Below are 12834 nucleotides of genomic sequence, written 5' to 3'. Positions count from 1 at the left end.
GGAGGGCGGGGTCTCTGGGAGGAGTCTGTAGAGGCGGCCTCCCGCCGGGCCCCAGCGAGGCCCAGGCACCGGAGCCCCGCCCCCTCCGCTCGGCCCGCCTCCGGAGCTGCCCGGCGCCGCGTGCCCGCTCCCGCCGGATGTGCGTCACCGGCCCTGCGTGCAGCCACCCGCGGCCGTAACTGGAAGTCGAAACAAAACAAGCAGCGGAGGCGGTGGCGGCGGCGCCGGGACGGGGGAGGGGCGCGCCGGAACCGGAACCGACCTGACGCCGGAACCGGAACCGAGAGCGGGTTGCCAAGGCCCGAAGAGGGCTGGCGGCGGCGGCGGCGGCCTCGCTCGGTGAGTGGGGCTGGCCGCTGCTCGCCTGTCGCGCCGGAGGGGTGAGGCCGCAACGCGGGCCCAGGGCGGCCTGTTCAAGGTCACGGGCCGTCCAGGCTCCCCCTCTCGAGTCCGGCGGCCTGCCGGGCCCACTGCTGCAGGCGGGGCCGTTACACTCAGCCTGTGGCCGGCCGGCCGTCTCCGAGAGGGCTGGCGGCGAGTGAGGGCGGCTTCCTGGAGGAGGTGGCGGTGGGCCTGGGGTTCGGAGGCTGGAACTGGGTCGCAGCCCGGCTGGGGCGCTGGTCTGTGGTCAGTAACCCGGCGCGGCCGGATTAGGCCACCTTGGGTCTCTAGGCAGCCCCTTTCCCTCCTCAGCGTCCTAAGAGGATAGGGGAGGGACGCGACCTTCAGCTGGGGCCTGGGAGCAAAGAGGCGGAGGATGTCTATCCCTTGACTCTGGATCTGTCGTCATTGGAGATCCAGCCCACCAGTCCCACATCTGACCCGTAGAAGAATCTCTTCCCGCCCTCGACATCCCCCCCACTCACACTGGGGGACGCACACTGGTCACTGTCTGTCCTGCCACTGCCTCTGGCCGGGCTGGGGGCTGCCAGGGATCCTGGATACGCGCCTCCTTCATCCCCACCCTCATCTTAGTTTTGAGAACTTTATTTTGGGTGGAGAAATAGCCCAGAATCCCCTTGTGGGTCTGTGGGAAACTGGGTAGAAAGTCTCTGGCTGAGAGCTGATAAGGGGGCGGACCTGGGAAGGAAGAGGATAACGTCTGTTTCAGTCTCTACCTCAGGGCGCCCTGAGGTGGGGATGTTGCTGAAAGGGAAGTGTGACACCTGAATACCCTTTTCACCTTAGCTTTTGCAAGACCCTCTCTGCATAGGACAGCAGCTGGAGAGAGGAATCTCTTTAGACGTAGGAAGAAAAGAACAAAAACCAAGCAGTGCATAGAACCAGGTTCAGAGAAGGGTGGAAACTGTCATGTGGCAGGTGGGGCACCTTAACCTGAAGACCGTGCCCGGGCAGTGGTAGCACCTGGGCCGGGCCTGTTTTCAGCTACAATGCCTGGTCCTCCTGCTGTTTAATAGTCTGTCTCCTCCTTTCCTGGCTTCCTCCTCCACCTCCTACTTCTCGGGTGGTGACTAAGCAGCCAGTGAGAGTGAAGGAAAAGTGAGCACCCTGCTCAGAGCGCCAGCCCTGTGGGCTGGAGCCATGGCTCGTCTCCAGATTGATGAAGGAGCCTGGTCCCGGGCCATAGCTGCCCTGACCTGGCTCGTCCTCAGTGAGGTTTCTCTCTTTGTGGGTCTGTGTGACAGCATCTAGGAGGCTCAGCCAGAAGTGGTTGCTCCTATGTGCATTATTTATTTCCCCTTAGGAATCATCTGAGAGTAGCCAGGGCTGCCTCAGGTTTAGAAGAGACACTGCTCTGTAGGGTTAGAAGTGTCCTAGGTTGCCAAGCCCTGGGTGTAACCAGGGAGCAAACTCCAGCCCTTGGTAGTGATCACTGGTCCGCTTCTCATTAGGCTGTCTGTTCCTTGCTGGAGAATTTGTCCACAAAGAGTTGCCAAGATAGCTGGGCCAGGAAGAAAGCGCCGTAGCCCTGACCCAGACGCCGTTGCCGACCCCGGGGCACTCTGGCTGTCGACCAAGCGGCTCAAGATGTCTGGTGGGGCCAGCGCCACAGGCCCAAGGAGAGGGCCCCCAGGACTGGAGGAGGCAACCAGTAAGAAAAAACAGAAGGATCGAGCAAACCAGGAGAGCAAGGACGGCGATCCTAGGAGAGGTGAGAGTGGCATTCCTGGGGCCCTTGTGGCCTTCTCTTCCCTTTCTTTTGAGCATACACATGGGGGATTGGGAGACAACTCTTTTTGTTCTTCCTTCCACTCTCGTCTGATGCTGAGAGATGGATCAGTGGCAGGCTGGGTACAGCATCAGCTTTGAAGTTTGCAGTAACTGGCCGAAGTCCTCAACATGGTGTTTGATGGGGTGTTCGAATCTCGGAGGCTGCCTGCCCATCTTCGTTTCCCTGTTCTTTCCTTTGTTGTCAGGGTCAGCATTCACTCCTCGGGAAGAGCAGACCAAAGAGGGTGAGTAAAGAATAGTCCTTTTGGATGCTAGAGTGCTTTGGTTAGTGGGAGAGGGGTGGTGGGCGCTGTGGGGGTATAGCCCTTGTCTAGAGCAGTTCCATTAGGGCTGGTGTCTGGTACCTGCTGATCCTCACCAGAAGCTCACCGAGACCCTCACAGTCTCTTGGTCACTCCCTGTATAGACTTAGGGCTCGATTGGAGGCAGAGTGCTGATGAGGTGATTGTCAAGCTGCGCGTGGGAACCGGTCCCGTGCGGCTGGAGGAAGTTGATGCTGCTTTCACAGACACGGACTGTGTGCTGCGGCTCCCAGGTACGTCTCTCTGCTCCGAGGCCAGCAGTGTATGTGAGCCCCTTGATATCCCCTGCCCCAGCTGACTGCTCCACTCTGTTGCCAGATGGTCGGCAGTGGGGTGGTGTTTTCTATGCCGAGATAGAGAGTTCTTGTACCAAAGTGCAGGCTCGCAAAGGTGGCCTCCTGCAGCTGTCACTACCCAAGAAGGTGCCTCTGCTTACGTGGCCCTCTCTGCTGGTAAGTCCCAGAGCGGTGGGAGGGGAGAGGCAGGGATCCTCAGTGTAGTTGACAGAGCCTGACTGCTATATCTCTGGCAGAAGAAACCTCTAGGGACCCAGGAGTTGGTGCCAGGGTTGCGGTGCCATGAGAATGGGCAGGAGCCATCTCCCATTGCCCTGGAGCCAGGCCCTGAGCCCCGGCGGGCTAAGCAGGAGGCCCGCAACCAGAAGCGGGCCCAGGGCCGTGGTGAGGTAGGCGCTGGGGCTGGTCCTGGGGCCCAGGCAGGGCCCAGCGCCAAGAGGGCCGTGCATCTCCGCAGAGGGCCGGAGGGGGAAGGGGCCAGAGATGGCCCTGGGCCTCAGGGTGATGCCCCCCCATTCCTGGCTGAGCCGGCCACCCAGGTGAGAGTGGGGTGCCTGCTTGGGGGTTGGGAGGTGAGGGGGAAGGGTGTGGACTCCGGTGGAGAGGGAGGTGCCCGCCAGACCCAAGGCTGATCCTACCCACGATCTCGCCACAAATAGGGTGAGGCTGAGGAACAGCTCCGTGTACCACCACTGACCCCCCAGACCTGCCTCCTGGGCTCAGAGGAGAATCTAGCACTTTTGACAGGAAAGAAGGCAGCAGCCCCCAGGAGCGACCCAGTGTCCCCTACCATGGCCCGGAGCAGAGACCCTGAGAAGGACGATCGTTCCAAGGAGGAGATGGCAGTTGCCACAGATGCTGCGGCCTTGGTGGATGGTAAAGGTGGGGCTGGGGTTGGGCAGGCCGAGCTCGAGCTGCGAGGTGGGTGGGTGAGTGGGTGGGGAGGGAGTAGAACAGGAGCAGGCTGGAACCTGTCCTGGGTGGCACTGAGCTGTGGTCTCAATGTAGAGCCCGAGTCTATGGTGAACCTGGCATTTGTCAAGAATGACTCGTACGAGAAGGGGCCGGACTCAGTGGTGGTGCACGTGTACGTGAAGGAAATCCGCAGGGACACCTCTCGTGTGCTCTTCCGTGAGCAGGACTTCACGCTTATCTTCCAGACCAGGTGGGTGGGTGGGCAGACCCGGGGCAGATAGTGTGCTTCAGGCAGGGCAGTGTGTCTCACGCTCTTTCTCTTGCCCTGCCCCTACAGGGACGGAAACTTCCTGAGACTGCACCTGGGCTGCGGGCCCCACACCATCTTCCGTTGGCAGGTGAAGCTCAGGTGGGTGGTGCCCAGCCCCACCCCTGTGCCTGTCCTGCTGCCCTGCACTCCATGCCCTGGGCTGTCTGGCCACCAGAGGCCCTGAGTACCGCCTTCCCCTGCAGGAACCTGATCGAGCCCGAGCAGTGTACCTTTTGCTTCACGGCCTCTCGCATTGACATCTGCCTCCGCAAGCGGCAGAGCCAACGCTGGGGGGGCCTGGAGGCCCCAGCTGCACGAGGTCTGCCCACGAGCTCCCTTCATTGCCTGGTCCTTGGGACCTGGACTCCCACCCCCTGCCACATGCTTCTAACCACCAGCCCCCCATTCCCCCTTTTTAAGGTGCAGTGGGTGGTGCAAAGGTCGCCGTGCCGACAGGTCCATCCCCCCTGGATTCAGCCCCACCGGGAGGTACACCCCATCCCTTGACGGGCCAGGAGGAAGCCCGGGCTGTGGAGAAGGAGAAACCCAAGGCTCGATCCGAGGACACAGGCCTTGATGGGGTGGCTGCCCGCACCCCCATGGAGCATGTAGCCCCAAAGTCAGAGCCACACCTGGCGTCGGTGAGAATCTTAGCGTGCAGTGGGCCAGGGCTGGAGGCTGGAGAGCTCAGAGCTGTTCTCTCATGCTTCTCTTGCTTCCACAGCCCAAGCCCACATGTATGGTGCCTCCAATGCCCCACAGCCCCGTGAGTGGAGACAGCGTGGAAGAAGAGGAGGAGGAAGAGAAGAAGGTGTGTTTGCCGGGCTTCACCGGCCTCGTCAACCTAGGCAACACCTGCTTCATGAATAGCGTCATTCAGTCTCTGTCCAACACGCGGGAGCTGCGGGACTTCTTCCATGGTGAGAACAGCACCTGGAGCCTGGGGGCAGAGATGCCTGCCCCCTGCTCACACCTCTGCTGGGCTGCTGTCCCTAGACCGCTCCTTCGAGGCCGAGATCAACTACAACAACCCGCTGGGGACTGGTGGGCGTCTGGCCATCGGCTTTGCTGTGCTGCTCCGGGCGCTGTGGAAGGGCACCCACCATGCCTTCCAACCCTCCAAGTTGAAGGTGATCTGTAGCCACCCCTCCCCTTGGCTGGAGAGGGTGGGGAGGGCCAGCCAGCTGGGAGCATGGTGGGTGCTGGGGCTCCGGGCTCACACCTTGCCCCTGTATCCAGGCCATCGTGGCAAGCAAGGCCAGCCAGTTCACAGGCTACGCCCAGCATGATGCCCAGGAGTTCATGGCTTTCCTGCTGGACGGGCTGCACGAGGACTTAAACCGCATTCAGAATAAGCCCTACACGGAGACCGTGGACTCGGATGGGCGGCCTGATGAGGTCAGAGTTGGGGGCAGAGGTGCGCCTATGTCCCGCCCGTCCCAGCCCCCAGGTCTCCCTGGCCCTCACCACTCTGCTCCTCAGGTGGTGGCTGAGGAAGCCTGGCAGCGGCACAAGATGAGGAACGACTCTTTCATCGTGGACCTGTTTCAGGGCCAGTACAAGTCGAAGCTGGTGTGCCCTGTGTGTGCAAAGGTGTGACGGGCTCCCTGGAAAGAAAAGCACCCCTTAGCTTGTCCTGGTTAGCCTACTTAGAATAGGCTCAGAGGCACAGGTACCTTTAGGTGTTGCACGGCACAATTTGGTCTAAGAAGCTCGGGGGAGGCCTGAGGCCCTGTGGGCTTCAGAGGTCAGGCTGCAAGGGCTTCCTGACAGGGGAAAGCGCTCTTTGGGTGACCTGAGATGGAGTGGGGTATGGGAAAGATTGGAAAGGCACCTGTGAGGGGCCCGGCGGAGCAGGCCCTCCAGTGTCAAACAGGGATCCTTCTCTCCTGCCGGTTCTCCTGGTCCATCCAGCATTCTGAGCCTGAGGCTGGGCGGTGAGGCCTGAGAGCCGTCCCTGGGCCTGAATCAGGCGCTCTGGGCACCAGAAGCCTGCCCCCCACTCCCTGTGTGGCCACCCAGTGGCACCTGTGCATTTGCAGGTCTCCATCACTTTTGACCCGTTCCTGTACCTGCCGGTGCCCTTGCCCCAGAAGCAAAAGGTTCTCCCTGTCTTCTATTTCGCCCGGGAGCCCCACAGCAAACCCATCAAGGTGAGAACTTGGCTCGTACTTCTGGGCTACGGCCGAGACCCTGACCTCCCTCCCCCACGGACTCTCTCCTCTTGTCACCACAGTTTCTGGTGAGCGTCAGCAAGGAGAACTCCAGTGCGAGCGAAGTGTTGGACTCCCTATCTCAGAGTGTCCATGTGAAGCCTGAGAACCTGCGTCTGGCCGAGGTGTGTCTGTCTTTGCCTGCCCCTTACGCACAGGGACGTGTGTCTGTGTTTGCAGCACGCAGATACGTGTGTGCAGTTGTTAGCACCTGTATGTGTCCGCGCAGACGTGAGTGTGACTGCACAGACAGGTAGGGTGCTGCGGGGTGAGGCATGGTTGAAACCAGGCACTTGGGCGATGCACCTGAGGTGCCCTCAGTCCCCCGGCACCATCTGAATATATTCCCCCTCCTGGTGGTGGCCCCCAGCTGCTCTCCTTCAGATAAGGAGCTTGGGCCACAGGACTAGCCATGCACCAGCTCTGGTTTTCTCCATCGTGCTTCTCCCTCCTGTTTTCCCCGAGCTGTGTGCTGCTGCCTGGCAGTGTCCTGTTCCTCAGCGGGGTAGAGGTTGGGGCACACTTCTTGGAAGGTGGTTCCTCCACAGGAACCATGTTGCAGTCTCCACAGGACAGCAGGGTTGAGGCCCTTGGTGTGGAGAGCTGGTACGGTTTATACCTGTCCCGATCCTGATCTTTGATCCTGTCTATGCCCCAGGCTCCTTACTTCATTGGGCACTGAGGCTGCTGCCAGTGGAGGCACATATTTCTTACCCCTGACAAGTCCCCACTGACCCAAGATCAAGGCCAGATCTTGTTGTGGTTTGGAGCAGGGCTAGGGGAAGCGCTCGACCTCACATCGGATCTGTGTGTTCTCTGTCCCAGGTGATTAAGAATCGCTTCCACCGTGTGTTCCCGCCCTCCCACTCACTGGACAACGTGTCCCCGTCTGACACACTCCTCTGCTTCGAGTTGCTGTCCCCAGAGTTGGCCAAGGAGCGGGTGGTGGTGCTAGAGGTACAACAGGTAAGTAGGAGCCACCCTGCTGACCCAGGGTTCTGGTGGGTGCGGGGACGGCCTTCCTGCCCCGCCTGCCCTCGCTGAGCCAGGCCACCCACCCTAGCGCCCCCAGGTGCCCAGCATCCCCATCTCCAAGTGTGCGGCCTGCCAGCGGAAGCAGCAGTCAGAGGACGAGAAGCTGAAGCGCTGCACCCGGTGCTACCGCGTGGGCTACTGCAACCAGTGAGGACCCCACGTTGCCCCGCCCCTGCTCCCCCTGCCCCCCTCCCTCCTCCACAGTGAGGACCCCGCGTTGCCCCGCCCCCGCCCCTGCTCCACCTGTCCCCTTCCCTCCCTCCTCCACAGTGAGCACCCCGTGTCGCCCCTGCCCCTGCTCCACCTGCCTCTCGCCCTCCTCTCCACATAAAGCCTGGGTGTCCTAAGTTCTCTGCCTGCCCCCATCTGCCGCCACTCTCTCAGACCCCTGGGGAAGCTGGGCTGACTCTGGTGTAGAGGTGGGGTTGAAGCCCCCTTCCCTCCACTTACCTTCCAGGCTTTGTCAGAAAACCCACTGGCCTGACCACAAGGGCCTCTGCCGCCCCGAGAACATCGGCTACCCTTTCCTGGTCAGTGTCCCTGCCTCACGCCTCACTTATGCCCGTCTCGCTCAGCTGTTAGAGGGCTATGCCCGGTAAGTGCCCAAGGGCTGGGTTAAGGTGGGGTGGAAGGCAGAGGCACCGGCCATGCTGGTCTGGATTCTTACTGGCTTTTGCGGCCTGTCGCCAGGTACTCTGTGAGTGTGTTCCAGCCGCCCTTCCAGCCCGGCCGCATGGCCTTGGAGTCCCAGGGCCCTGGCTGCACCACGCTACTCTCCACTAGCTCCCTGGAGGCCGGGGACAGTGACAGGGACCCCATTCAGCCACCAGAGCTCCAGTTGGTGACCCCTGTGGCTGAGGGGGACACTGGGGCCTCCCGGGCATGGGCATCCCCTGATCGGGGCCCTGTGCCCAGCACCAGCGGCATTTCTTCTGAGATGGTGGCCAGTGGGCCCGTTGAAGTTGGCGCCTTGACTGTTGGTGAGAGGGTGTCCCGGCCCGAAGGTAAAAGTCTGCTGAAAGGCTCTGGGGTAGGGAAGGTGGGGGAGAGCTGGGTCAGGCCCTGGTAGACAGGGGAGCTCCGATTATCATGTCCTTTCTCAGCTGCTGTGCCCGGGTACCAACACCCAAGTGAAGCCCTGAGTGCCCACACTCCCCAGTTCTTCATCTACAGAATTGACGCATCCAACCGAGAGCAGCGGCTAGAGGACAAAGGTGTCTGAGGTCGTCAGGCCGGGGAGCCCTGGCATGGGTTGGGCCAGCAGCTCTCCACAGTGGCGTGACTCCCCTCCCTGCCCGTTTCCAGGAGACGTCCCACTGGAGCTGGGGGACGACTGCAGCCTGGCCCTGGTCTGGCGCAACAATGAGCGCCTGCAGGAGTTCGTGTTGGTGGCCTCCAAGGAGCTGGAGTGCGCCGAGGACCCCGGGTCTGCCGGCGAGGCTGCCCGTGCTGGCCACTTCACGCTGGACCAGTGCCTCAACCTCTTCACGCGGCCGGAGGTGTTGGCGCCTGAGGAGGCTTGGTGAGGGCAGGGCGGCCTGCGGCGGGGGTGGCGCTGTGCGCTCTGCTGCCCCTGACCGGACCTGTCGCTGTAGGTACTGCCCGCAGTGCAAGCAGCACCGTGAGGCCTCCAAGCAGCTGTTGCTGTGGCGCCTGCCCAATGTGCTCATCGTGCAGCTCAAGCGCTTCTCCTTCCGCAGCTTCATCTGGCGCGACAAGATCAACGACCTGGTGGAGTTCCCTGTCCGGTGAGCCAGGGCCCTGCTGCCCGCAGTCAGGGCTGGTGGTGGCGGCGGTGGCGGGCAGGGGCACCTGCTGACCAGCTGACCGCTCTCGGGCTGGCCCCGCAGGAACCTGGACCTGGGCAAGTTCTGTATCGGTCAGAAAGAGGAGCAGCTGCCCAGCTACGACCTGTATGCCGTCATCAACCACTACGGGGGCATGATCGGCGGCCACTACACCGCCTGCGCGCGCCTGCCCAACGACCGCAGCAGCCAGCGCAGCGACGTGGGTGAGGGCACACGCGCCGACAGGACGGACGGGAGGAGTGGTGGCGCAGGCCCTTTTCACACTTTTCCTGCCTTGCCGCAGGCTGGCGTCTGTTCGACGACAGCACGGTGACCACGGTAGACGAGAGCCAGGTGGTGACGCGTTACGCCTACGTCCTCTTCTACCGCCGGCGGAACTCTCCTGTGGAGAGGCCCCCCCGGGCAGGCCACTCCGAGCACCGCCCAGACCTGGGCCCTGCAGCTGAGTCAGCTGCCAGCCAGGTGAGGCACAGGGAGGCTTTGCAGGCCAGGGGGGCCCAGCTCTCAGATGTGGGGGGTGGGCACGTAGAGCATAGCTGCTTCTCCTTCAGTCCCTGAAGCCTTGGGCTTTTTAAGCCACAAATGGGGTTCCCTTACACTGCAGCCTTAGCCAGAGCCATTACAGGCTGTAGGTAACACTTAACAGAGGTACATACACACCAATACGTGGCCACTGGCGTGTGCATCAAAAACAGGCCAGGAGCTGCTACAGACTTCACCGGGCTGGGAATGGACTGTACCTTACACTCCCAGCTTTCCCTCTGCTGCTCCCCACACGCTGGCCCACAGACCCTCCCTTATGACCGTCCCCAGGTTCTGACGTGCACTCAGGCCAGGGCTGTGCCAGCAGGCCATAGCCTTGTGTGGCCGCCCCCATCTCTGAGGTGGGCATCTGTTCCCTTTGGGCCTTCAGGATCTTCTGTCTCTCTTGCTGACGTGGGTCCCAGGCCTGGTTGGTGGGCACAGCCCCAATTCTTCCCTGGACTAGTCTCCTCCTGGCGCTCCTTTCCCTTGAGCCATCTACGTGCAGACTCTGCGACTGGGATTAGGATCTGCACGTGGGTGGGAGGGAGACAGGAGATGACTCTGGGGTTGGCAGTTATGTCCTCCGTGAGCCAGTCTCCTCTGTGGGGAGCCTGGGCTAAAAAACTGACCGGCTAACCCCCAACCCTAACTACATCTCAACGGGGAAGCTGCATGTCCCCCAGGAGGTGTCCTGAGGCCACAATGCTGTCAGGTTTCACCTGTCATGGTGCTCTCAGTCTCAACAACCTGGCGAGTGACCCACTTGGCTCCTGCCTGCCCTCTCTGCCGCCTGACCTGGGATGTAGGGGGTTAGCGCCAGTTACCTTGGGTGGGACTGTTGTGGCCAGGGGTCTTAGGGACACTGGGTCTCCCTCCCCCCTCCCCCCTGCCCTGGGTGCTGATGGCCGTTTCCGCACACCGTAGGCTTCCCGGATTTGGCAGGAGCTGGAGGCCGAGGAGGAGCCGGTACCCGAGGGGCCTGCGCCTCTGGGTCCCTGGGGGCCCCAAGACTGGGTGGGCCCCCCGCCACGTGGCCCTACCACACCAGACGAGGGCTGTCTCCGATACTTTGTTCTGGGCACCGTGGCAGCTTTGGTGGCCCTTGTGCTCAACGTGTTCTATCCTCTGGTGTCCCAGAGCCCCTGGAGATGAGCTCACCCGCAGGCAGCTGCTGTGAGCTGGTCCACCTCCCTTCTCCGCCAGGCCACGCCTGCCTCTGTGGTGGGGACTGACTTGGGGCTCCGTGGGTGCCTCTGAGGGGACAGGGTGGGGACTGTGGCTCTTGCAGGGGCAGAGCATCCCAGGGTGGGTATCCCGTCCAGCTGTCTGTCCGTTTGTCCTGCTGCTCCTACCCTTGACCTGGGGCTTAGCCCTACCCAAGCAGCTTCTTGTATTTAAAGTGTTAATAAAGCGAGACTGTTCAGGCCCGATCTCGTCTCTCTGTCTCAACGCCGCTGCTGTCTGCGCCTGCCTTGGGGCCCTCCCCTGGGTGCCAGGGCTCCAAGCCAGCACCCCTGGGATGCCAGGCGGCATACTGGGCAGCCCCCAACCCCTGTCCTCATATTCTGTTGCAGGGACTAGGCCCTGGCCAGGCCCCCGAGGTGGCCCCCACGCGGACAGCCCCTGAACGCTTCGCCCCCCCTGTGGACCGCCCAGCCCCCACCTACAGCAACATGGAGGAGGTCGATTAGCAGGTCCCTGGCTGGTGGGGGGACTGGGTTTGTGGGATCCCCCACAGAGGGCCAGCGCTTTGCCGCTTCTCCTTCTCTAACCTAGAGGACACTGGCTTCGTCAATGGGGAGTTGGGGGGGATGATTTGAGGGTGGAAGCCTCACAGGTTGGGACCTCTTGTCACCTTGACCGGCCCCCCCCCCCACCAGTGGACCTTGGCTTCTCCAGCCACCCCCAGTGCTGCGTGATTTGATTCTCAGTTGTACCTTCGGTTCTTTCTGACTCGCATTATAAACGTTATAATTTTATTCTAAAAAACTGTAATTTTTTTTTGCATTTTGGAAGTGATTGCTGCTGTTTAAATATATTTTAAAAATAAATGACAAATAAGCAGACTTAGTCACTGTGATACACCAGGTCCTGTGGCCACCTCCCCTTTGCATCATCTGCTGTGTGTGTGTAAGAGAGTGAGTGAGTGTGTTTCAAAGATCCTGTAAAGTACTCTGGTCTGAGGAAAGATGAGGTTCCAGTTCAGGCCCTTTGGGTCATAAAGCCAAGCCCCCAGTGCCAGCAGATGTTTGGGGCCTGACTTCTGCCCTTTGATTCCACTGATTCTGAGTCCTGCCTGGAGGCAGCAATGGTTGGCATCAGTACCTTAGACCCAAGGGGTGGATTGTATGCCATGAAACTCCAGAAGCTGACAGCATGGAGTAAAAGGTGTAGGCACTGGGGCTGACAACCAGAGAGCAGGGCAGGAGGACTTATTGGGGAACAGGAAGGATATGTGGGTGGAGGGAAGTCCCTCCTTTTCTCAGGTCTTTCTTTGCTGTAGTTTGCAAAACATCTGGATCTGTTGGGAGAATAGAGCAGGAAAAAAACTGGGTTGTGGGGAAGGAGACCCTGCTCCAAAAGGACAGGCAGAGAGGACCAGAGCTAATCTTAGCTGGCTTCCTGTGGAAGGGAGGGTGCAGGCCCCTGCCAGGCCATTTCCTCCCTTGATTCCCTGAGACTTTGGCTTCTGGCAGGTATCCCAGGCTGTTTGCCCACAGTCAGCAGGCTTGTCCCAGCACACTTGCCTTTGTGCACACATACTGCAAGGCAAGGGCAAGTCTCATGAGACTTCCGTCTCCAACTGCACAGGGTTAGGAGTGGGTATCTCCAGCTGGAGGGAGATGGGTAGCAACAAAGTAGTCATGAGGCAGGTGTTCAAGCAAGCCAGAAAGAGTGTAAGCCAGGGATGGGTGGGGCAGGGCCCTGCAACTGCAGTGGTCCATCCCTGCCCCCAAGCCTGAGGGGTCAGTGTTACGATAAGCTCCGCATGTGGGCCCTGCTAGTACCCCTCAGCCTTGCCTGGAGTTAGGGGTGGTAGAGAGCAGGAGCTCCCGGAGAAAGCTAACCCTGTGACCAGAGTTGGTTATTTTCTATTGGAATAATAGCACAAGGACCATGTGGGGTTACTGGTCATGGATAGGGGCCTAGAGAGCTGGGTGTGAGGCCCTGCAGTAATGGTGGAATTGCCAAGCTGGGTGTTGGTGTTGATACACTGCTGGAGGGAGGCTTTGCTAG

General features: G+C 60.9%; 1 protein-coding gene across 14 annotated transcripts; it reads left to right on the top strand.

The window, feature by feature from the left end:
- Positions 1-158: 158 nt before the first annotated feature.
- USP19 (ubiquitin specific peptidase 19) lies at positions 159-11660 on the top strand. Of its 14 annotated transcripts, none has more exons than XM_055413801.2 (27): positions 159-339; positions 1854-2113; positions 2379-2417; positions 2600-2728; positions 2814-2947; positions 3028-3330; positions 3451-3673; positions 3800-3956; positions 4044-4115; positions 4220-4335; positions 4437-4657; positions 4741-4936; positions 5013-5146; positions 5256-5414; positions 5499-5609; positions 6059-6169; positions 6253-6354; positions 7055-7195; positions 7293-7411; positions 7722-7859; positions 7955-8268; positions 8368-8478; positions 8570-8786; positions 8860-9012; positions 9115-9275; positions 9356-9534; positions 10522-11134. In XM_055413801.2, exons 2-27 carry the CDS (start codon positions 1990-1992, stop codon positions 10747-10749), a joined length of 4092 nt encoding a protein of 1363 aa, XP_055269776.1. In that variant the 5' UTR covers positions 159-339; positions 1854-1989; the 3' UTR covers positions 10750-11134. The 14 variants fall into 14 exon arrangements, with proteins under 14 accessions (XP_055269776.1, XP_055269782.1, XP_055269790.1 ...); XM_055413807.2 differs by lacking the exon at positions 10522-11134 and adding an exon at positions 11172-11659 and having other exon boundaries at positions 162-339; positions 3451-3667; XM_055413815.2 differs by lacking the exons at positions 159-339; positions 10522-11134 and adding an exon at positions 11172-11660 and having other exon boundaries at positions 1856-2113; positions 3031-3330; positions 3451-3667; positions 4443-4657.
- Positions 11661-12834: the final 1174 nt, after the last annotated feature.

Source organism: Moschus berezovskii, chromosome 24, assembly GCF_049115385.1.
Source record: "Moschus berezovskii isolate FMDL1 chromosome 24, NW_MosBer_1.0, whole genome shotgun sequence".
Classification (NCBI taxonomy): Eukaryota; Metazoa; Chordata; class Mammalia; order Artiodactyla; family Moschidae; genus Moschus; species Moschus berezovskii.
The sequence above is the reverse complement of the archived record's forward strand: the minus strand, read 5'-3'. Positions and strand labels throughout refer to the sequence as shown.

Excerpts from the sequence above, each read along its gene's own strand:
- USP19 (XM_055413801.2), top strand. The coding sequence starts at position 1,990 with ATGTCTGGTGGGGCCAGCGCCACAGGCCCAAGGAGAGGGCCCCCAGGA. Across the intron at positions 2,948-3,027 it reads TTACGTGGCCCTCTCTGCTG|AAGAAACCTCTAGGGACCCA; the intron begins GTAAGTCCCAGA and ends TATCTCTGGCAG. Across the intron at positions 4,116-4,219 it reads CGTTGGCAGGTGAAGCTCAG|GAACCTGATCGAGCCCGAGC; the intron begins GTGGGTGGTGCC and ends CTTCCCCTGCAG.